This window comes from Augochlora pura, chromosome 9 (genome assembly GCF_028453695.1).
Source record: "Augochlora pura isolate Apur16 chromosome 9, APUR_v2.2.1, whole genome shotgun sequence".
NCBI lineage: Eukaryota > Metazoa > Arthropoda > Insecta > Hymenoptera > Halictidae > Augochlora > Augochlora pura.
In genome coordinates this window covers 3,023,070-3,050,980 of record NC_135780.1, presented here as the reverse complement: position 1 = coordinate 3,050,980, position 27,911 = coordinate 3,023,070, and the positions used below count along the sequence as shown (strand labels likewise).

At 41.7% G+C, this 27,911-nt stretch overlaps 1 protein-coding gene across 3 annotated transcripts in view; it reads right to left on the bottom strand.

Annotated features, from left to right (window-relative positions):
* LOC144475428 (pseudouridylate synthase RPUSD2) overlaps positions 1-27,911 on the bottom strand; it is a 276,671-nt gene that overhangs the window by 34,416 nt on the left and 214,344 nt on the right. For all 3 annotated transcript variants that reach the window (XM_078191358.1, XM_078191356.1, XM_078191357.1), the window contains one exon: positions 11,969-12,191. In XM_078191358.1, the coding sequence (XP_078047484.1) occupies positions 11,969-12,191 (223 nt within the window). The remainder of the gene's footprint in view (positions 1-11,968; positions 12,192-27,911) is intronic.

Here is a 27,911-nt window from a genome sequence, read left to right as displayed (position 1 = left end):
GAGAAATGAAAATTACAACAAAGACTCGGGGAATCGCGCGTTACGCCGGACTCTTTTGTTATATCGGTAGGGCGAATTTGCATTTTGGTGAAGAACGATGGACAAGAAATACGGAACGAGAGAGAGAGAGAGAGAGAAAATGGCGGCGGTCGTGTCGTCGACCGGACACGATACGCAGAGCGTGCCTTTTCCCGATTAAAATTCCCGGTTCCGTGGAAAGGGTTGCGCTCGTAAGTCGAAGAAGACGATCGCCGGTCGGGCGAACGCGAAAACTCTCGTCGAAAGTTTATCCAGCGTGCGGATGTTTGACAATTCGTTACGTAAGCGACGATCCCCCGTGGATTCTCACGGCGGCAGCGACCGCCGATTTTCTCGGAATATCATTACCATAATTCTCGGTCGACGGTGGCTATGAAACGCCGCGGCGACGGGACGTGATCGAGGCATTACCGAACTTTACGTAACGCCGACCGCCGAGAACGGATCCCTGGTTTCGACAAACGGATCGGCAGTTTTTAACCGGGCGAACACGCCCGGATGAGATTCACGCTCGGCATCGGCTGTCAATAAGGTCTTCGAATCTCGGCGCGACAGCCAATTGAATCCTTTAATGCCCGGGCGCACGCGAGGGCCGCCATTTTGGTTCCGCTTGGCGGGCTTCCCGAAGACAGACGTCTCTGCACAATATTGGCTACGTTCGTGCCACTTTGGATTTCATGATACGCGGGGGGAAGCTTTCAGCTTTGCGTTTCATGACTCAGAGGTTAGAACCGAATCCGAATAAATTATTTTTTATATTTTTTGATTATAATAATTTACTGAATAATTTACTGAACCGCGATATTTATATTTTATATTATCCGCAACGATTACACGAAGCTGGTATAAATGAAAAATCTATTCATTTTTCTATCCAGTTTTCTGATCTCGATCATCCAAATCCTGCGCGCTGGTTTTCGCGGATGAAAACGGACAACTGGCTGGCAATCCGAGAAACTGTGCCCTCGTCGCCGTTGCGTCAAACGGCGCGCCAACGTCGGCCGACAAAAGCCTTTTGTCGCCGGGTACAGATGTTGCGACGCGGGGACGTCTTGCTAAAGATACCGGGGGATCGATCGATCCGTAAAAGATGCCGTAGTTCTGGTATCGTAGAGCCCGTTTTCCCCCACCACCCGGACAACGATAGATCGAACGAAGTGTATTCTAGCCGAGGAACGCGTTTTCTCTCAGATTCGAACGGCTCCCTCGTTTCCGCGCGACGAACGAGAGAATTTCGTTTGGCGTTTTCCCCCACACGATCGCCATCCATCGTTCCCCGGGCCCCTACGGAGCTGGTAATTCTTCCGGATCGTTTCACTATATTTAGGAGACTCTGCCGAAACGTTTTCAACAACAGATCCCCCATTCACCGGCCGCCAATTAATTCCACGGAGCTTGTTTTCTTTGCGGCTACGGACCACCGTATACCAAGATCTATTATTATTTCATCCATTCGAACCCCATTTCCGTCCGACTCGGTTCGATCGATGCACAGTTTCCCCATGAAATTTTCTTGCGCAACTTTGATTCTCTTTTTCTTCCACCTCTTTCTTTGGAAAGGAATTTCTCTGTTCATTTTTAATCTATTTCCGACACAGCTTTCATTGTATTATGGATTATTGTTTATTGTATTATGGATTATTGTTTATTGTATTATGGATTATAGTTTATTGTATCATGGATCGAAAAAGCAAGCATGGTTTTTCTCGTTGATTGTGTTTCTAATATTTATTTTTATGGCGACGATGTTGCAGAAAGTATAGTACCAGTACAAGTTGTCTTTCTGGTGGAAAATCTAATAACAAATACAACACAATAGAATATGCTTTTCTTCGTTATATTATGTCATCATTCACCTTTTTCTTCTTCAAAGGTTTCTAACAAGATTTTTAGTTGAACCCGCCCCTTAAATATAACTCAACATAATCGTCACTAAAAATTCGAATTTTCAGATCTGAAAAATCGTCAAATATATAGTTTTGCACATCTAAACTACCAAATTGTTGAAAATTCGTCGGAAAAAGGAATAATAAATACAACACAGTAACGCATGCTCTTCTTTTCTTTGTTATATTATGTCATCATTCTCCTTTTTCTTCTTCAAAGATTTCTAACAAGATTTTTAGTTGAATCCACCCCTTAAATATAACTCAACATAATCTTCACTAAAAATTCGAATTTTCAGATCTGAAAAATCGTCAAATATATAGTTTTGCACATCTAAACTACAGAATTGTTGAAAATTCGTCGGAGAAACGAATAATAAATACAACACAATAACTCTTCTTTTCTTTGTTATATTATGTCATCATTCTTCTTCTTCAAAGGTTCCTAACAAGATTTTTAGTTGAATCCACCCCTTAAATATAACTCAACATAATCTTCACTAAAAATTCGAATTTTCAGGTCTGAAAAATCGTCAAATATCTAGCTTTGCACATCTGCACTACCAAATTGTTGAAAATTCGTCGAGAAAAAACGAGACACGGCCGCAGATGAGATTCGAACCCGCAGCCCGTGGGATTAGAAGTCGGACACTCCGGCAGCCCCATCGAAACTTCCCCGATGCGCCGTGCCCGCGTTTCGGCATGTATATGCAAGCAGATACTCCAAGAAACTCGCGGACACATCGAGCGCAGGAATTAATCCAATCGTTTAAGGTAATTTCGTAGCCGCGGTCGACGGTCCGGGCAGCTTTTTCGCGGGCGACCCATGAAATTCAGAGTCACCTGGGGATCCGGGAAACGTCCGAGCCCTGCCGGCGGGGAGATTAAGAGACCGGAGATACAGCATTAACTTCGCGGAAGGGTATCAAGTTCGCGGCGAGCATTAACTCGGGAGAATATGAAATTAAAGTTCGCACGGCGAGCGTCTCCGAAATCGTTTTTAAAGAAGTATATGGAAGTTGAAGGAGACGAGCTATACTAAATTTACAGCTGATCGTTCTACATGTGGTGGAGCAGGTCGATTTTGGCAGATTATGTAAATAAAATAATTGAATAGATTTATAGGAAAGAAACGACGAATGTCGAATGGCTTGGAACGATTCTAATTTATTCAGCTGAAGAGCATGACATTTAAAACATTTCGGAGCATTCAAAGTAATATTGATTTTATTTACTTTATGACTTTATATTGATTTATAAAAGTGACAATATCTGAATGCTATTAGTATTAAACCATTCGCTGCCAAGGACGAGTATACTCGTCTTTGGCAGGGTGTCACGCATTGCCAGGACGAGTATACTCGTCATACTTTAAATATATTATAACATGCAGGCTTTTGAATTAGCAAATTGTTTGTGGCCACAAACATAAATATAAATATGTAAAAAACTTGAAAAAATACTACAAATAAAATTTTTTACAAAAATAATACTTTATCTCTTATAGAGAATGATAAAATATAAATGGCAATGGGAATGACTTCATATAATTTAGGCTTGGCAGCGAATGGGTTAAAGTCTATATTTTAATACTTAATTATATCTATATTCAGCAAATTTAATTTTCAACATCAAACTGTCTATAAAAAATTGATAAGACATAGGTGATACAATAATTAAAGAACATCTAACTTCCAAGTCAATTTAAACATAGATATATAACAAATAAGTTAGTAAAATAGAAAGAAGAAGTATATAACGACTTGAATTCGAAACGCTTTGAATTCGTTAGAAAAAAGAGCACGTCAAGTTGCAATGTCCTCGCACGGGTCTCGAAAAGGATCCATGGAGACTCGAAGAAAATGTAGATCATCCTGTTGACCTACTCCCAATCGGAACGCATAAAATAAAGACGGAACGAGTTCGCGGGGGAAAAAAATAAATGTTCGAAGGACTGGCACACCACGGCCTCCGATTCGTCATCGGTTGGAATACGAATCGGATTTAAATTGAAACTGATTCGCGGATCGGCTGCAACGGCCGGTCATGGAACGAGTATCGCGTTACAGACCAGGATTTCCCCGGCCTCGGGTCCGCGGGACCCGGCGATTAATTCAAGAATGCCACGGCAAATTAATCCTCGTTATCGCTCGAAGACGATCTCAGCCGCGGAATGACGTAAGCATCCGCGTTTTATTGTTCGCCGGCAGAGAGATCGCGGGCCGACTGACCCGAATGATCTATCCGAGCGACCTTCACCCGCGGGAACAGGTTCTCCGTTGCGAAATCGTCGCGGGGACGATTTCTACGCCGCGCTGTCCGACAAACTCGCGTATTTCTCTCCTACAGAGAGAGAGAGAGAGAGAGAGAGAGAGAGAGAGAGAGAATCGGCTAACCTCGATTTACGGCTGCTGAATCGGACGTTTTATCGACGAATTTCGAACACGCCGCGAGTCTCGTGGTCCGCGGGATCGAGGGGAGGCGGACCAAGGAGGAGACCGAGGATCCACGGGGATCCAGAGGCTGTCGAAAGAGTTAATTGACCGATGCGACACGCTAATTGGCAGAATCCTGGCGTAACGGTGTTGCGCAAATGGATGATTGCCGCGCGGAGGAGGAGCCTTTTGTTGCGCAACCGCTGCTTTGATTTCGAGTTCGACCGGAATCGTTAGCCTGCCCGTCGCTCGAAAATTCGGCCACGGATTTTTGTTTGTTAAAACTTGTTTTTAATAGCCCTATCAAAGTTCGCAGCATCGTTAAAAGGCTAATTTGCAGGGTTGAACTGCAAGTCCTAACAAGACGGCTCCTGTATTTGACGATTCACAATTACCAACGATACGACACTTTTCAAATACGTATCTCGAAATCAATGATTACAATTTGTTAAAAAATACTGCAACAATGTTATCCATAATCCATGAAATTATTCAGAGTAACCCACTGCAACGAATACTTTTGATATACTACTACTACTTGAGTCGTCCCTGAATCGTTCGCGCTCATGTGCGCAGCAGCACGAAAACTCGTCGGCGCGCAGCCAACTTTAATTGTTAATAACTCGTTAACAAAGCAGCGGATTGCATTTCGGCAAACGAAAAAGTTACTTGAAATAGCCTCAGCTACCCCCCATTTCCCGGAGTTACCATAATTTAGAAACACCCTGTATAGTATACTATAGTAGTACTTGCGAGACAATCGTCAAAGTATTATTGCACGCTCGTTACCGTATCGATAAATTTAATGAATTTTTAACACAGACTTTACGTGCAACGAATTCCGATTATAAATCCGAATGATATCAGCTCGATATAGAAATTTAAATGATAACGCGTGTAAAAATAGAGTCACCTAAAATCAATCGATTTAAATTTCTACGAGGACTACGTTATCAGCTCGATATAGAAATTTAAATAATAACGTACTCCTCGTAGAAATTTAAATCGATTGATTTTAGGTGACTCTATTTTTGCACGCGTTCCCAGGCAAAAAGCATAATGATTGGCGTTTGAACGGCTCGACGGCGAGACGTTATTGGCACGCGATTATGTTAATAGCGTCTCGGAGAAGGCCAAGACAGGCGCGGGGATAGTTTGCGTACGGACGTGTCGGCGGTATTGCACTCGCGGAAGATTGTGGACGCCGAGCGGAAGTTGCATCGCGGAGAAAGGACATCCTCTTTTCTTTGGCGGCGGCCTTCGGGAGGAGCGAGCGCGAGGGGGGGAAAAATCGCGGACCTTGTCCCGGTATACGATAACTGCGCTGATAATGCCAGGCTTGCCGGGCAGACGACGGGCGTTTAAACAACGGCCACGGATTCCTTTTGATATCCGTGCCAAGGATATTACGGTCCGCGCGCGGTACCTACGAGAGGATAACGGGAGTCCATTGTCGCCGGTGCTTGGAAACACTCGGCGATCCGCGCACAGGGACGCAGAAACGGAGTTCGAGAGAACTGATATTTCCTGAAAGTGGGATCGTCCGCCTGGATAATTCGCGGCAGGACGAACCCGGCGATTGGCCGTTGTTCAATTTGTAGAGAGAGATCCTGCTGCGGGATGTCGCCGAATCGGAGTTGGACGGAATTGCGATCCGTGCGAGCGGGCGACGATAAAGATTAACGGACAAAGTCGTGTTCCATGGTATCGGATGAATGTTTCGTTGAATATTTAGCCGTGTAAAGTTTTATTCGAAGAAGAATTTATTCGAGGAGGAATTGATTCGAAATTGAATCGAATAAGATTTTGTTCGAATTAGAATGAATTTGCGATGGAATCTATTCCGGAAATAATTTGTGTGAATGAAAATAATACAATATAAAATGATTCTCTGTAATTTATCGATTTATTTATTCCGTGGTACTGTTTCTAATAGGAAATTATTCGAGGTAATCGAATAAATAGACATAATAATTTACGACGAATTATTCGAGTAACCAGATAGAATAATTTACGACGAATTATTCGAATAAATAAGCGGAACAATTTACGACGAATTATTCAAATAAATAGATAAAACAATTTACAACGAATTACTCGGATAAATAGATAGAACAATTTAGAACGAGCTACTCGAATAAATATGCAGAACAATTCAGAACGAACTACTCAAATAAGATATTCGACTGAAATAAATTCATTTGAATGACTATCTTAAATAAATATTTAGTAACTAGATAGAATAATTTACGACGAATTATTCGAATAAATAAGCAGAACAATTTACGACGAATTATTCGAATAAATAGATAAAACAATTTACAACGAATTACTCGGATAAATAGATAGAACAATTTAGAACGAACTACTCAAATAAAATATTCGACTGAAATAAATTCATTTGAACGACTATCTTAAATAAATATTTATTCGAAAAGATTCGACTAACGGCAAACTCTATCCAAAACGAACAGACGTCGTTGAGAAGGCAACTATAAACTGGCGAGCCTTGTCCGCGAACAGAAATGTTGCGTCAGACCTGCTGAAAACACGGAACAGCTTCCACGGTGATTTTTAAATGTACAGACGCGAGCAATTCGCGTGGGAGAACGAGAACGAAGGAACAGTTACACGCCGGCGTTAAATACGATGGATCTGAAACTGAACCGAAAGCGCGCATCCCGCGCGCAACTCTAACATCGTTGATTCGACCAAAGGGAAATGGAAAATTACGCGAACGTGTCCACAGTGCGGGAATATTTATGAATTTTTTCTAAACGCTCCGTAATAAAAAGTAGAACGCCAACAATAATGTTTTTGTTTCACTCGGAGGTTATCCACTTAACTCACCATCGTCAGCGGTTACGAAAAGCCGATCTGCAATCGTAGCCGCCCGATGAATTGCATTCTCATCGCATCGTTTAATCGACCGCGAGACGCGGCTAGAACAGAACTCGAATCCCGATAGAAAAACAAAACAACGCGCTTCGAATGTAACCAATTACATCGCTGCTGTTTTGCGTGTTTCCGCCGTTTTCTAAATGTTTTTCGAACAGCCGCGCGCGCTCCATCTCCCCCCCACCCCGCTCTTTCCAATTATTCGTCAGATATTCGAAACACCGAAACTGGCGAACGCCATCGGGGAAACCCTTTCTCTCTCGCAAACCCCCTTCGCTCAACAACGATCTCCCGCGAGTATTCCCCGAAAAAAACTCGACGACGGGGGTGGCCCGCAGAAAAAAAAAATATCGCGAGCGTACAAATGGTAATTTCAAGTCCGCGGCGGTGACACACAGAAGAAAAAAAAAGAATCAACCCTGTCCCGCTTTCGGTTTACGCGTGGCCCGCATTCGCGGACGTATAAATATTACAACGGAAAATATTGGCTGTCACGCGGCCGCAGCGGTTCTCATTCGCCGATGGAAAGCAAACAGGAACGGCCCGGCGAAACAAAAGCGACGCGCGGAAACACAATAAACAATCGCTGGCGAGGCTGGTCGCGCGCGAGAGCAAGGCGCGTTCCGTCGGAGAAAAAGATTGAACGACCAAAAAATGTGTATGTGGAACGTGTTGCGAACGTTGGCCGCGTCGTCGTTGAGCAGCGAGGCTTCGTTTAGCGCTATTATTCGTCGCTCTACGCGCTTTTGTTACTTCGATGTTCCTTTGTTTACGGGAAGAGGTTATTGTACCGACGATTTTACATTTGCATTATCAATTTTGCTTTCCGGATACTCGATTGTTTTCTTAAACGGCTGCGAATATGCTGACTCGTATAAAGACCGGACTGTTTTGTAATTATTGTGAAAACTGTCAATAGACGCTTACTAAAAAATAATTGACTTGTTATTATTAATTTGACGTATTTAATCATTAATAGGTCGCTAATAGCCTTGCAGGCGATGCGAGGTAAAACCTCTAAGAAAAAAAAATCATTAATAAATCGTCTAACGTGTTTAATAATTAATGAATTATTTAGTTTTTTTTTTAAAGTAAACGTCGGTGTTTGAAGCAGACTTTTTCGAAACAGGAACGAAAGTGTACCTATAATTATGAAAGCGGTTTAAATCAAAATTTAAAAAGAAAATGAGTTTATCAATTATTTTACACAACATTATTTTAAACTAAATTTATTTGTAACGTAATATTTACGATATCGTCAAAAATAAACCATTAGATGGGGGTTGTAATTTCCTTATTTTTGAGATCAATTCTGTCTTTGCAGTCGAGTGACGACTCTAAGGCACAGGTTGATGTATTCGCGTCACGTATAACACAAATAATTTTAATATTAATAAAATTTGTTTCCACTTGAAATACTGTTAACATTGTAACTGTTGCGCGAACCATAAAATTCAATATCTCATGTAATAAAATTCTAAATAAAAAGATCGCATAATGTAAAAATATATTGATACGAATATGGATCGATATCTTTCGATATCGAGAGTTCCTTGTGGCATCGTTGCTTGGTAAATATCTCCTGAGCAACGATTTAACAAGAACGACTCAGAGTTGAGAGAGACGTCATGGTAAACGGTCAAATATTAAATTCCCCCTTTCCCGAATAAAGAGTTCTGTTGTTATTAAAGTCATGCCGTTATTATTCAACATGCGACTGCGCTCACGTAACAATATTTTAATTTGTGCAAATGCGATTCATTAAATATCTCGAAACAAGAAATATACGACTTGGACCGCTTTCATAATTATGGGCACAATCGTGCGAACGATCGGTGACCGAAGCGGCGTGGATCGACGATTACGAAAGCACGGGTAACCGGAGCCGGTCGTCACCGACGAACAGAACTCGTCGGAACGTTTGAGAAACGCGAATAAACGGCGAGGAAAGAACGCGTCGTCTAAACGAGAAACGTAGCTTCCGAATCGTCGCGAGACGCGGATCCTCGTCCGCGAAATAATTACACGATGCCGGTGAAACGAGCGAACGAACGGGTCTTCCCTTTATTTGTCCCGGGCCCGGGGAATAATATAACAGCGTGCGCGCGCGCGAGCGTTCGGCAAACTCGACGAGAAGCGGAGGAGATCCGCTTCGGGGCGTTCTGTTCTACTCGGAGCGTTTCATCCGCCGGTTTCTTTTGTTGATCGAGCTTTCAACTTTCCGTGCCGATCACAAAGAAGAAAACAGACCGCGGAGAAGACGCCGCGCGCGTTCCATCCTCCTCCTCCTCCTCCTCGTCGTCGTCGTTGCCGATACGCGCGCCGGGCTCGGCTCTCTCGGAGCGAACGCGACCGAGGCTCTTCTTCGACTAACGATCGATCCGAAGTTCGGCTCATTAGGCGTTCAATTGCCGGTGAATAATTCGATTATTCTTCCGAGTACTCTGGCAAAATCAACCGGAAGACACACACACACACACACGCGCAGACGTCGGGGCCACAGGATGCGCACGAAACACAAGAACGCCGGCTTCCGGTGAGCCGACTCAGCTGCGAAACTGATCGCCGAAGATGCTACTCGCGGAATCGGCTTCCCCGGATACATTTCCATATGCTCGCATTTTAATCGTTGTAGAGGTTATGTCTCGTATTTGAACTTGGTTTTGAGATTCTCGAGATTTTCTATTCGTTCGTAGCTTTTAACTGTTTCCGCGTTTCTTCGAGGTTTGCTTCTCGTATTAACCCTTTGCACTCGAGTGGTGAGGTACCACTAAAATCGTTTTGTCGCCTACTGAAATAATTTTTATAGCAACGAAGTTTAATTTTTGATAAAATGCCAAAAATTAAAGTTGAATAAGTATGAATAGCAAGATTTAATTTGGTATATATAAGAAATGCACTTCGTTACTTAGAATGGAAATACTGTACATCAGAAAAATGATTTCAAATTTACAGTTAAAACGGCTTCGAGTGCAAAGGGTTAAACTTAATGGTTATCTGCACTGGTCGAGTAGTATGTAAATATAGAGCCCTTAATTACTTAGTGATTCGATTTAATTTAATTCCATTCAGTTTAACTTAATTTAACGTAATTTTATTTAATGTAACCTAAGTTGACATGATTTAATGCAATTTAACTTAATTTAACATGATTTAAAGCAACTTAATTTCATTTAACATGATCTAATGCCACTTAATTTCATTTAACATGATCTAATGGAACTCAATTTCATTTAACATGATCTAACACAACTCAATTTCATTTAACATGATTTAATACAACTTAATCTAATTTAACACAATTTAATACAGTTTAATTTAATTTAATATAATTTAACACAGTTTAATGTCCAATACTATATTTAATTATATAATTCAGTATGATGGCAATAATAATAGTGGTACTAATAGATGAATGATGGGTAATAGTAAAAATGAAAATGGAAAGAACATGATTCCAATATGCAAAAGCAAGCAGAAACCTAAATTTAAGGTAAGCATTTTTGAGCCCAGATATACGCGACGACATTTTCTTCCAATTCTTTCTCGTGGAATATACAAATATCAAAAGAACTCGAGACATCGTCTGTATACTTGATTTTCGAATCGATTAAAATCGCGAACGAGCAAGTCATTCGTCTGCAACAGGATCAGTCAAATAATTCCGTAGAAGAAAACGTTCGTGGTATGTGCAACGCGGCCTTCGCAGCCACTTTTATGGAAAGATTGTCTTCTACATTTCACCGAGCCAGAAGAAACCAATGAATAATACAAAGTGAGAATCCTGTTCAACCGAGCAACATTATTCCGTAAAAGAAAAACGATTTTAAACAGTGTTTTATTTTAAACGATTTTAAAGACACGAGATTCTCTAGCACCCTTCCTTTAATAGCAACATTGTCATTTTATCGAGACAGAACAAAGCTAATGAATAAGAGTTAAACCGTGAAGCTCGTAGCACGTTCCGAAATGATTTTTATAGTTATCGCGGAGGCTTGGATTTTTAAAAATTGTTGAAAGTGTTACATGAGTCACGAGACTCAATTTCATACGCGTTGAATGAATTTTGTTACATGAAATGGAAATACTACAAGCCAGAAAAATTATTTTACATTTCCAGTTGAAATGCTTTCGAGTGCAAGGGGTTAATAAGAAGATTGTCTAATACATTTTACCGAGACAAAACAAAGCCACCGAATAAGAGTTAAAACGAGAAGCTCGTAGCACGTTCCAAAATGATTTTTATAGAATTTAAAAAAATTGTTGAAAGTGTAACTGTTACATGAGTCACGAGGCTCAATTTCATACGCGTTGAATGAATTTTGTTACATAAAATGAAGATACTAGAAGCCAGAAAAATTATTTTACATTTCCAGTTGAAATGCTTTCGAGAGCAAGGGGTTAATAAAAAAATTGCCTAATATATTTTACCGAGACAAAACAAAGCCAATGAATAGGAGTTAAACCGAGAAGCTCGTTCACAAGTCAGCTGATCCAGCTCTTTTCCAAATATCGCGAAGGTGTGTGTGTGTGTGTGTGTGTGTCGTGATCGAGGAGGTCAGGAAAATGGAAGACTCTGCTTCCTCGGCGAGAGAGTATTTGAAGCACTAGTGGGACCGGATTGGAGGAAATCGTGCGGATCAGTTTCGCAGCTAGGGGGGAGTACAACGTGTACGAGGCGGACTCGCGTGTGGTTTCCTCTCCTCTTACCTGTGCACGACGTTCGCCAGCAGATCATTGTGCCGTAATCTGTAATCGACGTCCACCTTCTGGTAGTTGACCGTCAGGGTCCCGGCACGGATGCACCGCTCGTACTCCTCCGCTGGATGGGCGCGGAACTCCCTCGCGAATACCTCCAGTATCTTCTCGCCGACCCATCTTCCTTTCGTGAACGTGGTGAACGTGAAGTAGTACGGGTACACCTTCCTCAGACCTGCCAAGGGAACCAAACAGAATCGATTATGGTATGGTCCGGGAAGAATCGGCTCGCTTTTTATTCGTGGACGTAAACACCTAATGGTGGACCTAACACTATCGAGCGTCGTTTATGGGCTATTGGTTCATTTGATTCGGAATTGGAGAGAATGGGGACGAATTTCTAGCATTTTGTGCGATTCTAATGACGGGTTCTATAAATGTACGAAATCTAAAGATTAAATATAAGAATTTAAATAATATGGAATATAGATGTTCCAAAAGTTATCAGAGGAGAGCTATTAGAAAAATTACTAGACAAAAACTGTTACGGAAATTAATAGACAAAAATTATTGGACAAATACTATTACAACTAGACAGAGAATATTATCAAATTTATTACACAAAGATTATTAGCTAAAACCTATAACGAAAAGGATTAATCTTGCGTTTCTAGACTCGGAAATTAATAGACAAAAATCATTGGACAAATACTATTACAATTAGTATACTATTACAGAAAATATGAAATTTATTAGACAAAAATTATTAGCCAAAAACTATAAAAAAAGTAGATCAAACTCGCGTTTCTAGATTCGCTGTAAACGACTCATGAATATCGTCTAAATCATCTAACCCTTCAAAATCGTCTTGATCTCTTCGAAAATCGTTTCTAGCCGATTTCCTAGTGAAATTCGCGACCGACTCTTGATTTCCAGACGAAGATCAGTATCAGCCCGATTATGCGCAAGATTGAGAACCGCCCGAGCAAAGTTTCGAGCCCGCAGCGCCGACAATGAAGCGTCAGTTCAACAATTTCTAGGCCAGGCTAGCGCCGTCGGCTTTCGGAGACGTTAAACGCGTTATCGCGGCGCGCGCGCGTGTCACGCGGCGGCGTATTAATAAACAAACAAATTTATTGGCCGATATATAACCGCGTCGTCCGCGGGCCTCGCAGGCCGGCTGACAAGCGCATTCGTCGCGTCTCCAGCCGGAACAACAGGTGCAACGCGCCCGCGATAATAAATCGCGTACGCGCGGATCCGCGTTTCGGTCGTTTACGTAAGCTGAAACAAGACCGCCGGCAGAGAGAGAGAAAGCGGGAGAGAGGGACAGAGAGAGAGAGAGAGAGAGAGAGAGAGAGAGAGAGAAAAGAGAGAAGAGAGAGAAAAGAGAGAAGAGAGAGAAAAGAGAGAAAAGAGAGAAGAGAGAGAAGAGAGAGAGAAAAGAGAGAAGAGAGAGAAAAGAGAGAAGAGAGAGAAAAGAGAGAAGAGAGAGAGAAAAGAGAGAAAGGTGTATGAGAAGAGAGAAAAGAAAAAAAGAAAAAATAAGGAAGAAAAAGGGAGGAAAGAAGAAAGAAAAAGAGAAAATAGAGAAAGAAAAAGAGAAGAAAATAGAGAAAGAAAAAGAGAAAATAGAGAAAGAAAAAGAGAAAATAGAGAAAGAAAAAGAGAAAATAGAGAAAGAAAAAGAGAAGAAAATAGAGAAAGAAGAAGAGAGAAGGAAAAAGAGACAGGAAAGTCACGGAGAGAAGAATAACAGTGCAGCCCTCCAAGTTCCGAGAGTCCGGTAATCCCGTTATTATAATCTTTAAATAGTGTCGCGCGTGCACCGTTTCGCCTTCGGCCGCGCGCGATTGTTTCGTAATTAATTACAGATTGGCACGGAACCCGCGCCAGCGGGTCCGCTCGCCCGAAAATAAGCCCGGGGAACGGCGGGCCGGACCAATCGCGGGTACTCGCGATAAATCCAGCCACTGTCGGGCCGATTAAACCTCGACGGATTTTTCTTCGTCGCCGTTCTTGGCCGTCTACCAACCCCGGGCCACCGTATTCTGGACTTTCAAGGACGATTTATTGCCATTATTTATTTACCCGGACGGCAAAACGAAACACCGGCCACCGCGTATAATTAACACGCACACGACACGCCGTGCCCGCGGTTGCGTAATCGCCGCGGACATATTCGAATCCCGCGCCACGAATCGCCACGAATCGCAACGAGTGCGCGGTATAATCCAATCTACAGTTTTGTTCGATTTTGTTTGGGAATTTAATGTAGATTAAATGCTATAGGTTGATCCAGCATTGCAGGTCAAAGTTGCCTATAGTCGTCTCTTAAGCGATTTAACCCTTTGCACTCGAGTGGCGCCTCTGAAGCGCCAATGAAAATTGTTATATAATTAACAAAATAATATTGACAGTATTAAATACCGTTTTGTTAAAAGCGTAACAGTTTCGCGATTCACAAGACTCAATCTCGTACAGCAAATTATACTAAGTACTATACTACAGCTGGTCAAAATAGCAATTTTGAGAGTAACCTTAAAAAGGCATCGAGTGCAAAGGGTTAAGGGTTAGATCTGTTAAAAATGGTAAAATTGGTGAAAAAACCATGCGAGTGAGTTCGAACCGATTGATTTCTTTTACGACAATTTGACAAATTCGACGCGATAAATGGACAATAAGTGCGACAGATCCACGAAGACAATACAAAACGGAACCTACTCTATGCATCTTCTATTAACAGGTTGAATGTCACGGGGGTCACCGGTGACCGGCACCTAACTTGGCTGTGACGCCATGGGGGCCACCGGTGACCGGCGTGCCCGAATTGTAAAAAAACATAAGAAAGTTAGACGAAAGACAACACTTATGATTTCTTATTATGATCATCGTTGATGTAGTGGTGTGAAGAAATGGATGCAGTATAAAACATTTGAAACATGTTCATACGTTGTAAATTATCTATTGTATATAATATTTCAACATTATACGTATCGCTAAATGGAAATTTCATCGTGGCGCCACGGACAATCCCGGTAAAATTGGCGTGGCATTCAACCTGTTAAGAACACTGTATTCTCCCACAAAAAGCTATCCCTGATCAATCACTAAAAACCAAGGTGACGACGGACGTAACGCGACGAAGCATGAACAGAAATTACCGAGAAGTCGTACAGAAAAATCGCAGATACCAATCCTTGTACGATGTTTCATTTATAAAGTGTAAATAGATGCAAACGAGCACCTTTATTACCAACTCAAGGGCTCGATATTACTCTGTGCATATTTAGAGCGAGCATCACTCAACATTATTTAATGAAATTTCTCAAGCCTTAGTAGCATATTTAAAATTGTCGATATTCTAATAGCTGTAACTTCCTTGGAAATTATTATAAAGGAATGATTCTTTTTTTAAACTAAAGCTTGGAATATCTACTTTATGATAGCGTATTCAAATTTTTAGTGTCATCCATCCGCATGACTGTAGAAAAATTGCTACTTTTCTCGGTATCACGAACATGCTCCCAGATTTAGGATACTATAGTTATGGGGTTGCTTGGTATTAACAACTAGAATATAGTATCGTAAAGTAGAGATTTCAAGCTTTAATTTAAAAGAAGAGTCATAATTCGATAATAGTTTTTAACATGGTTACAGCTGTTCGAAGATCAAGAATTCCTCGACAAAAAATTAGTGACGCTTTACCTTCACCGTCGACATTATTTACGATCAATAAAAAAGACTATGCTCTCTCTCTCGGTCACGCGCCGCCGTGGTATGTGTCCGGTGTTAAATTACAGCAGAGAGAAACTGCAATCATTCTGCCCTGGAATCATTAAATTCCGCAGGAACGTTGAACTTAGCGGGGATCGCGACTGAAGTCGGTCCAAAACGTTGGAACGGGTTTTTAATTGCGCCCGATTCCGAGGCAGCCGAAAACGCGGCGCAAACGAGTCCAAAGATATTTACGCAACAGGATACCGGAAGCCCCCGGTATCCGTCCGGGGTTCAATTAACCGGCGAAACGGAACGGGAATTCTAAATGCGTATGAAAATGATCGCTAAAATTTCACCGCCGAACGACGGTGGATATTCATGGCGAATTTTCATATGAAATTTCATTCTATACGGGCGCGTTAATTCGCGTTCATTAGCGCCGGCTCTTAATCGAATTCGCTCGGCCGTTGCCGTCGCGGGGGAGGGGACCGGCGGCTCCCGTTTCGTTACAACGATATTTCATCAAAAGCTTGTCAACAGGCTTCGGTGATTCGCGATTACTCGCGACACCGTTGCGCAACGATCCCGTATAAATTGCCCGTGCAACGGAGAGCGAAAATAAAAAAAACCAACGTCCACGGAATTATGCTACTTATTCGACTGTTGTCGATCAACGTTCGACCTGCCAGCTTTTCGCCGACGACCTGCCAGCTTTTCGCCGTCGACCTGCCAGCTTTCGGTGCCAGGTTGTATTATTTTTCGGTAAACGCCCGTTGAACGGAGAATTTCGCGCGGATCGGGGATCGATGGATGTTGAATTTATGCAGGTTGTTGTACCTCAACGTTCCACTGAAAATTATTGTTACTTGCAAGTGGATATTCGTTTCTTTATCTCAAATTTTTTAGTTTTAAACAGCGATGTTCCTTAACATGATACAATTACAGTTATAATATTGTATATATATATATAATATGCTTTCGCTTATTTTTCTTCTTGGGTGTGGAATTAAGGAAACGCCAAAGGATTCGTCTAAAATTAGAGTTTATTTAGTTTTCTTATACGATTTTCCCCCTTTTCTCTAACCCTATTTACAACTTATATACTAACCTAAAATTAGAGAATCGCCAATTTAACGTTCCTGCTTTCCTCAGTTTTCATATCGCACAATGGAGGTTAGAAATTACTTTTCCAAGTTCTTCCGCGCCAGTGGCGCCATTCCTCACGCGTCCGACCCCTAGCGGCGCGTACACGAAGCTTTCATATATAAAGTATCAGAATGATAGTTTTAACTATTAAGTCTTGTTTTATTATGTTTGTCTATTTTTAGTTCTTCAGAATTTCACGAGAAATCAAGAAAATATCTATTTTTGCATAGCAGTGAAATGAATAATTAATTCAATGCACTTGAAAGCGAGATATCGAATTCTAATAAAGAAAAATACATTTCACAATATTGAAAATATATTCTGAAATTTTCGTGTCTGATTATAATTGCTAATTCTTGTGTAAAAATTTGTTTGAAAATTGAAGGGCGCCTGAGTGACCCAGTGTCGGATACATGATTCACACGGGAAACGCAGCAGGAGGGTTAAACGAGAGTCATGCTTTAATATGTGTTAATATAACTATTTCAGAATTTACGTACTCCTCCATTAGCTCGTCAGGCTCGCAATATTTCAACGTAAATTGACTTGCATTTACTAATTTGGAAATATTCAATATTTACTGGAACAATAGCTCGCGGGAACTGGCGGACCATTTTAGGGTTAATATTAACTGAAACGCTGGGATACGTCGATAGAAAAAGGTACATACACTACGCAAGTATTGCATAAGTATTTTGACGGATTTACATTTATGAATTCTATCGAAGTGTCGGAAGATTATAAAATATGAGATATTTATGAAAAATGCAGGATTAGATGCAATTTTCGTAAGGTAAAGAATTCTCAGGAATGCGCAAATATATTGCACATACATATCGACGTTTTATTAAACTTGGACGATTTTTGATCAGTACTTGAAAGCATAGAATATTATAAATATCGATGCTGATGTATTAACAAATTTTTCTTCTATTTTTCGAGATTAATTCAACTTTTAATCGAGTGACGACTCTAAGGCACAGGTAGACGTAATCACGTTACCTTTAACAGAAATAATTTTAATACTACCAAATTTGTGTCTGTTTAAAATACTGTTAACATTGAAACTATCACACGTGCCATTAAATTCAATGTTACACGTGTAAACCGCACTCGAAATATTATACTTTTACATCAGAAAAACCATTTCGGATTTAAAGTAATAATGTTTAAATCCTCTCAACATTTACAGTTGTCCGCAACATCTTATTTTTCTGGCAAATTTATCGTCTTCACAATAATTCTGTTTTTTCGAAAACTCCGAGCGACACAGCGTTCACTAATTTTCGGGAGATTTTTTCGTTGACCGGCCACTCGATATTACGAGACAATGATCGCGTCGCATAAACGAGGATCACGCGAGTCGCATAGTTAGCCCGCTCGAGAAAAACCGCAGGATCGGCTTCGTAAATTCCCGGCTCTGGGATCTTCCTCGGGAACCGACTACTCGGATGGCAGTTGGAGCGTGTCGCGGCGCGAAGGGTGGGGGGATCCGAGAGAGGAGGGGGAGAGGGGGAGATGATCTTCCGAAAAGTCAGATGAATTTTCAAGCCTCGAGGCGGGCGAAAGCCAAGGGTAAGGGATTCCGAGCGGCAGCGGTGCACAAATCGTTAGCGAGAGGACGGTTTTCGGAAAAGGGGTTGCTTCTGCCGTCCCCCCTCTCTCTCTCTCTCTACCCCGCGCCAACCCCCTTCTCCCTCCATCCTTTCTTCGTTTCCGTGTGCAAGCGAGCGTGCGGATCCGCGCGAACGCGTTCCTGCAGTTCCACAGCGGCGACCCGCAGCCACCGATTTCGTCGTCGGCCAACTGGGGCGTTTAAACGATCGACAGTTCCTGTTTCTGGTGTCTTTTGTACAGGACCTTTCATCTAACCCGGCCGCAATGTAAAGGGTGTCTGTTCTTGGGCGTCGCTGTTGAACGTCGCGTCGTTTAAATTTGTTAGACCAGGTCGCCGTAATGTTATTCGACGAGTCGAAATATTGAGGTGAATAAAAATGTAGAGATACTCGATTCAACAATGTTTGATTATTATTAGAAATTATTACAAATTTGGGGAACGGTGTGTAGCAGGTGAAAACAAAATTCAGTGGGGAATGCAACTAAAATTTTATAAAAAGATCCCCTGGTAATTATTTTACAGAGTCTCGAATACGTAATTTGATTTCTCACGCGACTCTTCAGGGATGAAAATAAAGATCATTTTTAGCAATTTTTTTCTCAGAAACTAAAAGTCACAGTTGAAAAAGGCTTTTCGCGTTCGAAACGGCTGACTTCACACAATATTCCAAAATTTTTCCTGCAATCATATTTTACCCAAAAATTGTCAATTATAAAATTATGGCTGATCTACCAGCAATCTTATTAGGGGATATCGCCCTCGCTGAAAGGGGTGGCGATATTCAAGAATTTTTTTCTCAAAACCTGTAAGACATAATTGAAAAAAACTTTCCGCATTTAAGACGATCTAGCTTAAAGAACAGCTCCGAATTTTCCCATTCAAAACTATCCACGAATTGCAAAGTTGTAACAAATCTCCCGGAAGTCCTACGGAGAAGCAGCGCGACGAAAGGAGCGTCCTGTAAGTGGCCTATATCGAGGCCGGAACGCTTCCAGCCGGGCCACCGTCGAGAATAAAGTTACAAAGGGGTCGGATCCGGCCGAGGAGAATCGTCCGACTCCATTTTCGCAATTAAAATCATTTTAATTAAACATCTGGGTAGGTTCGATCGACTCGGCGAGCCGGAAGCGCTCGAAAAGACCGCCGCGCGGATAAAAGGTGACAGAGAGAGAGAGAGGAGGATGGCCGAGAGAGACGGGGCGCCGGGGTGGGGAAAGCGGAGGAGCCTTCTCCTTTTCATCGAAGAAAAAAAGATTACCCTGCAGTTTATGGAGCGTGGTTCGAGAGGGCGTGCCGTCGAATCGAGAGCGTCCCGGCGTGCAATCTTCGGCGCGAAAGAGTGACAAGGCCGGGGGCGGGGGGGGGGGGGGCGCCTTTCCTCGCCCGAGAGGACGCTCTAATGCTCTAATTAATTGAAACGCGATGACGATCCTCCTCCGCCGAAATGCCTCCGGTTTCTACCTGGGTGTTCACGGATCGCCTGCCTCACGGGGGGGGGGGGGGGGGGAGGGGGTGGGGCGGCGATTTCGTGTCGGCGATTAATTGAAAAACGACTGCTCTCGATGCACTCTGTCGCCGATGCAACGGCGCGCGGCTCCATAATGGCGAATTACATTCGGCGGGTAGCGTATTGAAATATTAACGGCGGCCCCGGTGCTCGGCTAATTAATATTTGCTGTGCTAATGTTTCCCCGCGTTAAAACTGCACTCGGATCGCCGGCCGCTAATTTATTTATTTCCGCGCGAATATTTCCGCCGATTCGCAAAGCCAAGTACCCGCCGGAATTAACGCGCGCGCGGAATTCGCTCGGTCGCCGATAATTATTGCTAGACAGGTGATACGTGCATTGCAGATAGATGATGGATCCTTCTGTAAGATACATATTGTGTTCAGCAGTTGTATGAAGCTGGAGCTGAAGAAATATGTATTTAATCTTTTAATAGTTTCAATTTCTTGAAAGTAAGGGTTATCCGAAATTTTTAGACATTTTTGACATTTTTGCAAGAAATGCGTAAGATCCTCTATTCTATAATTATTTAGCCCAAGATTTCGATGTTAGAAATCCATTGAGATCGAGTTAATATTGTACTTTTCTGTTGTCGATAGTTAAATATTGGCGGATCAATGTATGAATGTAACAAATGCTCACCCTTGCCGTACTTTCATGAGCCTAGCTCGTTAGGGAGACTTATAATAATAAACTACTACTGCTTTAATAATAATGGTGTAATTTTAAATTCGTTGTATAAATTATTTTATTTGATCTTAATTTATTATATTTCATTTCATTCTATTTTACTATATTCTACATTCTTTTCTTACTTTATTTTATTTCCTTGTTTTATTTTACCGTATGGTACGTAATGTATAAGGTCCACTTATAATTCGCAAGGAAATCAACAAACTCCGTTAACAATAACCTGTTATATAGTTGGGTTGAAGGGGTGCGGTAAGGGGTTGAAGACGAACTACAGCACCCGTGAAGAAATTAACCCTTTGCACTCGAATGGTGACTCTCCGTCACCAATAATATTCTTCTTTCACCTTTTAAATTAATTTTTATAGCAACAATGTTTAATTTTAGAAAAATTGTTAAATATGGCACAGTTAGTACGAATAACGAGAATTAATTTGGTATATATAAAATACACGTCGCTGAAAATAAAAATACTATAATACAGAAGAATTATTTTAGATTCAGAGCTAAAATCGCTTCGAGTGCAAAGGGTTAATACGGAGAGGGGTTAAACAGCAGACGCGAATCGAAGAAACACATTCTGCAGCCGAGAGGCTACTATAAAGATCGTCGAGAAGATTTCTCCGACGGAACGCCGTCTTTTTCTCGAACCCGGTAATTTATCCGATACCGTCCGCTCCGACGTCCCCCCTCCCGAAAAATCTCGTTCAATACAGTAGAAAAATTCTGGACGCGGATCGAACGATCTAATTTGTAGGCTCCGATCGATGCCGGATGGGATACGAAACAAGACGAAACGCTCGGAGGAAAAATAGGCGAGCGGAAATCGACGTCGGTGGATCCCGTCGGGTCGGGGGACGGAGGGACGACAGGAGGGGGGGGGGGGGGGGTAAGGGAACGGGGATGCACAGTATCGAGCCGAGAAAAATCGAAGCGAAAGAAGCCCGTAGGATTCCTCGGCATTCCGGGGCAATCGTCCACGGAATTGCAGCGATCTGTGCAACCAGGAATTACCCGCGGAAAGCAATCGGCTCCCTTTAACCGGCCGTACCGATCGGCCGGCACGAGGATTCTTGCTGAAATTAAAGGGAAATCCTAACTGCGAGAGGCATCGACTCCGGGGACGACGGTCCGTGAAAAGCTGCGCGCGCGGCAAACAGGAGGAATCGGCATCGAAAAAAACACCGCCGCATCGGCCGAATCATCCCCCGCTGCTTTCCGGCTTTTGGTCCACCGTTCCGCCTCGATTACTATCGCAACAATTCCGGGGAATGAGCCGTCAATCTACCATATTCATCCGACCAATGCCGGCGCTCTACCATCGACGATGGCTTTCGGTAATTATTTCTGGGGGGATTTTATTCGCGCGATTTGGTATTTATCGAGCGAAGTCAGCGATCTTCTGGCAGTCAGTCATTTTGATTATTGTAACGGGAATCCGGGAAGAAATTATTGAAACGGAATGTTTAGCAAGCGGATGCTGTACTTTTCTTTCAGTGATTTGTTCTAATATACCCAACAAAATTCGATACGACTTTCGTAAGGTTTTAAGATTTTTAATTTAACACGTTGACGTCGATATTCACGATTTTCTCTGCGAGTCGGCGCCCGAAATTGACAAATATTAAATAATTATGTTCAGTTTATAATATTGAATTTCTATGTTTTTATTATTGAACATCTGTTTACAATGTTCAGATAAAATAATATAAACCTACTTTGTGAAATGCGAGCAAAATAAGCAAATCTCACGCCGTCTCACGGGTATGACACGTGTGACCCAACGGTGGGTCAAGCCGGCGTCAACGAGTTAACCCTTTGCGGTCCGCGCAGATTTCGCGAGCCGCTTATCCGCTCGGCACTGTTTATTTTGAACATTGTCGAATCCTTAATTTTCGTGATTTCCTTATGAAATTCCTTTTCTATTCGTCATAATTGTTCCAGTAAAACGACATTGCATATTAATTAATTTTTAGCCAAGCACGATGGTAGTATAGAGTCTATCGATGAACATCGGAGTTCGCATCTGTGTCGAGTCACGCTCGACATAGGACCGTCAAGGGTTAAATATTCTCGACACGAATAATCTCGAAGCACCGGTACGAAAAGCCAAAGACTCGAACGTGCGTCATCCGCGGCTAACGTTCGCCGCGATTGTCTACCAATCGGAGGAGGAACGTTGAAAAAAATCGTGCGTCGCCCGCGAAGCAGGGGGATGATATAAGGAGGAGACCCACTCGAACGAAAGTGCGCAAGGACACGGATGAAAAGGGGTGCTGCGATCGACGCGTCGCGCTCTGTTTGACGATCGCGCGGCCCGCGACGCCCCTCGGCGTCCCCAGCGAGAATAATCGTCTGCGTCTGCGAAATTCACGAACAGGCACGGCGCGAGATATCGTTAAATATTTGTGCCGGGTGTTATCGAGATGCCCGTGAACGGCACCCGCCACTTTCTCTCCCCGGGAATTTCGTATATCTCATTTTCCAACCCCTTCGCGAGACAGTCTGCTCCAGGCAGCCGAGATAAAAAGGCCACCCCCCTCCTCCGGGCAATTTCCATTGCCGCCGGTTTTTCCAGCAATTTTTTTCGTCCCCGCGACGCCGCCGTCCCTGCGACGGATAAGACGCGGGAACGCTGCTCGCTATTTATGGTAATTGAAAATTAACATGGACTAATAGAACTGCTACGGTGCCTCGGACACAGTGTTTTCCGGAGGAGGTGAAATTATTCGACGGAAGGCACATATTTTTACGAAGCGGATTTTTCGGAATTGAGAGCATACGTCGATTAGAGACTGCGTGATTAACCCTTTCGGTACGAGCGCCGGATATATACGGCGTCCATGTGACGACCGGTATGGACGAGCGCCGGATATATACGGCGTCCACGTGCTAACTTGTATAAATAACAGAATTTCATATCTGTTAATATTAAAGCTGGAAGCAACATTTTTTTGTTTAAAAAAAAAACACTGTTTTATTGAGCATAGTTTTTATTTAACGCTTAGGACAATCTTTATATAAATGAGGTGTTTGGCCGTGTGTGAATTTTCAGCGCAACGCCTCGTATAGTAAAAGTGCCATGACGGATAGAGTGTTCGTACCGAGAGGGTTAATAGTGATTTAACCCTTTGCACTCGAAGCCATTTCAAATACAAATTCGAAATAATTTTCCTAGCTCATAGTGTTGTCATTCATTGTAACAAAGTGCACTTTTATCCATACGAAATTGATTCTTGTGACTTCTAATACCAGTTTCACTATTTAACAATTTTTTAAATCTAAACTTGTTTTATTTATTTTATAACTCTGTTATCAAAATTATCTTGGGATGTGATAGAACAATTACTGTGGTGCCTTAGAGTCACCGCTCGAGTGCAAAGGGTTAATACTGTGTTCGTGACTCTTTTGTTTTCACTAAATCTATTACATGCGATGACTACGCTCTCTTGATTAACAATAAAAGTTATTACATTAAAATTATTAGATAAATTATTTTTTACAAAATGTTTCCGATGTATAAGATACTTTTAAGTAATTAGGATAAAATACAATACTTTTTAGTAATAAGACACTTTGAAATTAGAACTGAAAAGTCTCTGAATTTTGCTCTCTTTATCCTGACTTATCTCGTCTTAAACTTTTACAAATAAAATTAATTCTTTGTCTCAATATAGTAACAATAAATTGTAATAAATGTTCCATTAAGTAGCATATAAAAATGCAAACGATTTCTTCTATTACAATGTATGCATATACACACACATGCTATTTATAACCAGGCGTGCATACATTTCGCAGAAATCATTGTTGAAAATTGCCCGCTAAAATTCAGCTAAATTTTTATTATACACGCACTGGAATTACTGAACCACTGAATCATGCCCATATATTTCTGTTAAGCATGCTCGTACCGCCCACGAAAAAATTGATCCGCCATCTGCCGCACGGATCGGCGAAGTGCCCCGCGAAATGATGTTCGCTCGTGTTTACAGCCGGCAAATAAAGCCGTTCGGAGAATAAAAACGGCATATAAGAAGCCGGTCAATTATTGCAACAATTTCCTTCGCGTGTTTCCCGCGAAGCCCATCCCATTCCGAAGAGGATTTTATTTGCCCATCGTTCAGCCCCTTCCCGGTCCCATTATTGTCCCCGGCTGCATTATTAACCCCGTGACCGACCCCATCCACTTAATATTGCATTTTACAATCGAGCTCGGCTACCTCGACGCCGCACTGCGCGCGGCAAACAAATGGGCGTTCGAGACAAAAATCATCGCGCCTGAACTAATTCATTTTTAATACAAGTAGTTTAATCATATTTTAAGAGCTTGCGAGGGTGCACCGAATTGAGCATTAAAAAATATATAGTTTTAATGAAGAAACATTTAATAAGTATAGCTGAACTGTTCGTTTAAAATTGGCTATTTTAAATTATCAATTAGAATCATATAAGATTCTATAATAGTAAAATTATAATAAATATTATTTAAGAAATGGTAGCAAAATATACCGTGCAGCGGGATGTGAGCTAATATTTTATTAACCCTTTGCACTCGAAGCCATTTCAACTGCAAATCTGAAATCATTTTTCTATTTTCTTCATTTTATGTAACAATATTTATTTTATGCGTATGAAATTGAATCTCGTGACTCATATAATAGTCACACTTTTAACAATTTTTAAATCTGAGCTGAACTATCAAAAATAACTTTCGAATGTATTACAGTAATTTTAATGGCGCCGCAGAGTCGCCACTCGAGTGCAAAGGGTTAATATTTAATATTCTTGTTGATCGTCTTCTGATTTTTATTCGAATTATTATCTAGAATCATATCGTTTACTTACTGACGATATTAGAAAATAATATTCGATCAACGATTACCTTCGATTTCTGCTGATTCCGCGCCGCGCCGTAAACAACCACGTATATTCGCGTGGTAGGGGCGCGCGACCAACCCCTGAACGGGGAGCGCCTCCCTTCGAGGGGGTGGTATCTTCTAAAACAAACTTTCCGAACTCGTAGCACGGCGCGCCTCGCGCTGCTATCGAGCCCTCTAATAAGTTCGACCCGTCGTAAAAGTTCGTGACCCTCGGATGAACACGTACCAGAGACCCCCCCGCCGGCTCCGCGAGCCAACTGGATTCGAGGGATGATTTTACTTTCGGCGCTGTATATACATATATACATACAGGTACGTCAGCATTCCCGTCAATTTTTTACTCGCCCGTAAAATCGCCTTCCACGCTCGGGGCTAATCGAATTTGATCGGGGAACACGCTCCTTCCCGACGCCGATCCCTAATCCGATCAAACTGTTTTCGTGATTGGTTGTTGACTTTTCCGAGCGGCACTGAATCGACCGTAAGCTAATGTGGATGCACCATTGGATGAATAATAAATAGGTTATTTGACTGTAAATCCAAAATAATTTCTATGGCTTATAGTAATTCGATGTTACGCGAGAAAATGTATTTTATGTAGGTGAGATTGATTGTTGGGGCTCACATCGGTAGTTTCAATTTTAACAATATTTTAAATTTAAATTTTGTTAGTGTAATAATTACTTTGGAACGCGATAGGAAATTTTAATGGTGCCTCAAAGAGCAAGGGGTTGATTATAAGGGTAAATTAGGTGATGTCAAGATCTTATTAAAATCGTTAAGAAACTGTTAAAAAATTGTTAAAAAATCGTTACAAATAGTTAAAAAAATGTCCGACAACTACGATACTCTCATCCATAAGCCATCAAATTATTTGCATTAACATAACGTCCCTCTAAGCATCGTAAATAAAATTCAATTCGTTTAAATACATTAAACTGATATTAAATTTGAGAAGCTGATCAAAAATTGTCCGGACTTAATTGTTAAGAACTAAGGCATAGGGACGCGAAAGAATTAAAACATCATCCCCTGTGAGTGCTTGAACATTTTAGTGTTGTTAAAATTTTAGCGCTGTTAATTAAATTCCGTCGATAAAAATTTTAAGGGATCGATTTTCGGCCAAAATCGTACGAAAATGCTGCGACAGTCTGTGCAGAAAGTCGAGTGAACGTTCCCGAAATACATTCAGCCGTTCCGCGTATCAATTAGGTATAGAACGCGTATTCCAGGTATCGGTTATCAGGGATCTATTCGGGGTAGCGGTCGGACGGATCGAAGGCGAAAGGGGTGCGTGAAATCGGCGCGCGCGATCCCTTGCTCGCGGCGGCCGACATGCTTTACGACCGGTAACGAACCTCATTGGCCGGTCGGCCTGGCTGCGCTGCTTTGAATTTTATTTCCTATCGATCCCCTATACGCGGCCTCTCTCTCTCTCTCCCTTCCCCCTCCGCTGTCCCATAAAGAGGAAAAATATCGTGCTTGCCCTGGAAAAAAATTACCCGAGTTTCCCTATCCATCGACGAGCGAATGGCGAAAGAGGGGCGACACCGCGAGTCCATCCGCCCCTTGAAAAATTCATTTTTATCGTGGCCCCCGTCGTCGTCGCCGCCGCCGCACGGCAAAGGAGCCGCGGGATTTATCCCGGCCTGCTGCGAAATTTTTTCGCGGAGACGACGACTTTAATCCGGCGGGAGAGCGAGACCCGGCTTTTGCCGGCGGAATTTTTAATAACCCCCGGGCCTTTTCAATGTTTTAGGGACGCGGATCGCGTCGACGGATTATTTTATATTTATTTGGAAATTTCGGGGGATCGCGGTAATTTTGTTTCCCAGGATTTAATTACTTGTAAACGTTCCTCGTAAGGAAAGTTAGTTATGTGACTGAATTAAATAGATTTATTTATATAACTGAATTAAATAGATTTATTTATATGACCGAAGTAAATGAATTTATTTATATGACCAAAGTAAATGATTTTATTTATATGACTAAAGTAAATGAATTAATTTACATGACTAAAGTAAATGAATTTATTTACATGACCAAAGTAAATGAATTTATTTACATGACCAAAGTAAATGAATTTATTTATATGACCAAAGTAAATGAATTTATTTATATGATTAAAGTAAATAAATTTATTTATACGAATTATAACTAGATTTGACGAAATAAAAAGATCGCAAAAATTAAAGAGTGTCGAATACATTACTTTCGTTCTAATAAAATTGTTAAAAGAAGAAGAAATTGTTTTTAAGATTTTTGTGATTTGTGACAGCTACAGAACATTTATATTTTGTATAAAAATCCACAGTTTAATTATTACCATGTACTATGATTTCTTAGCAAATATAAACCCCGATGCCTGTCCTTTAATTCTTATAAAA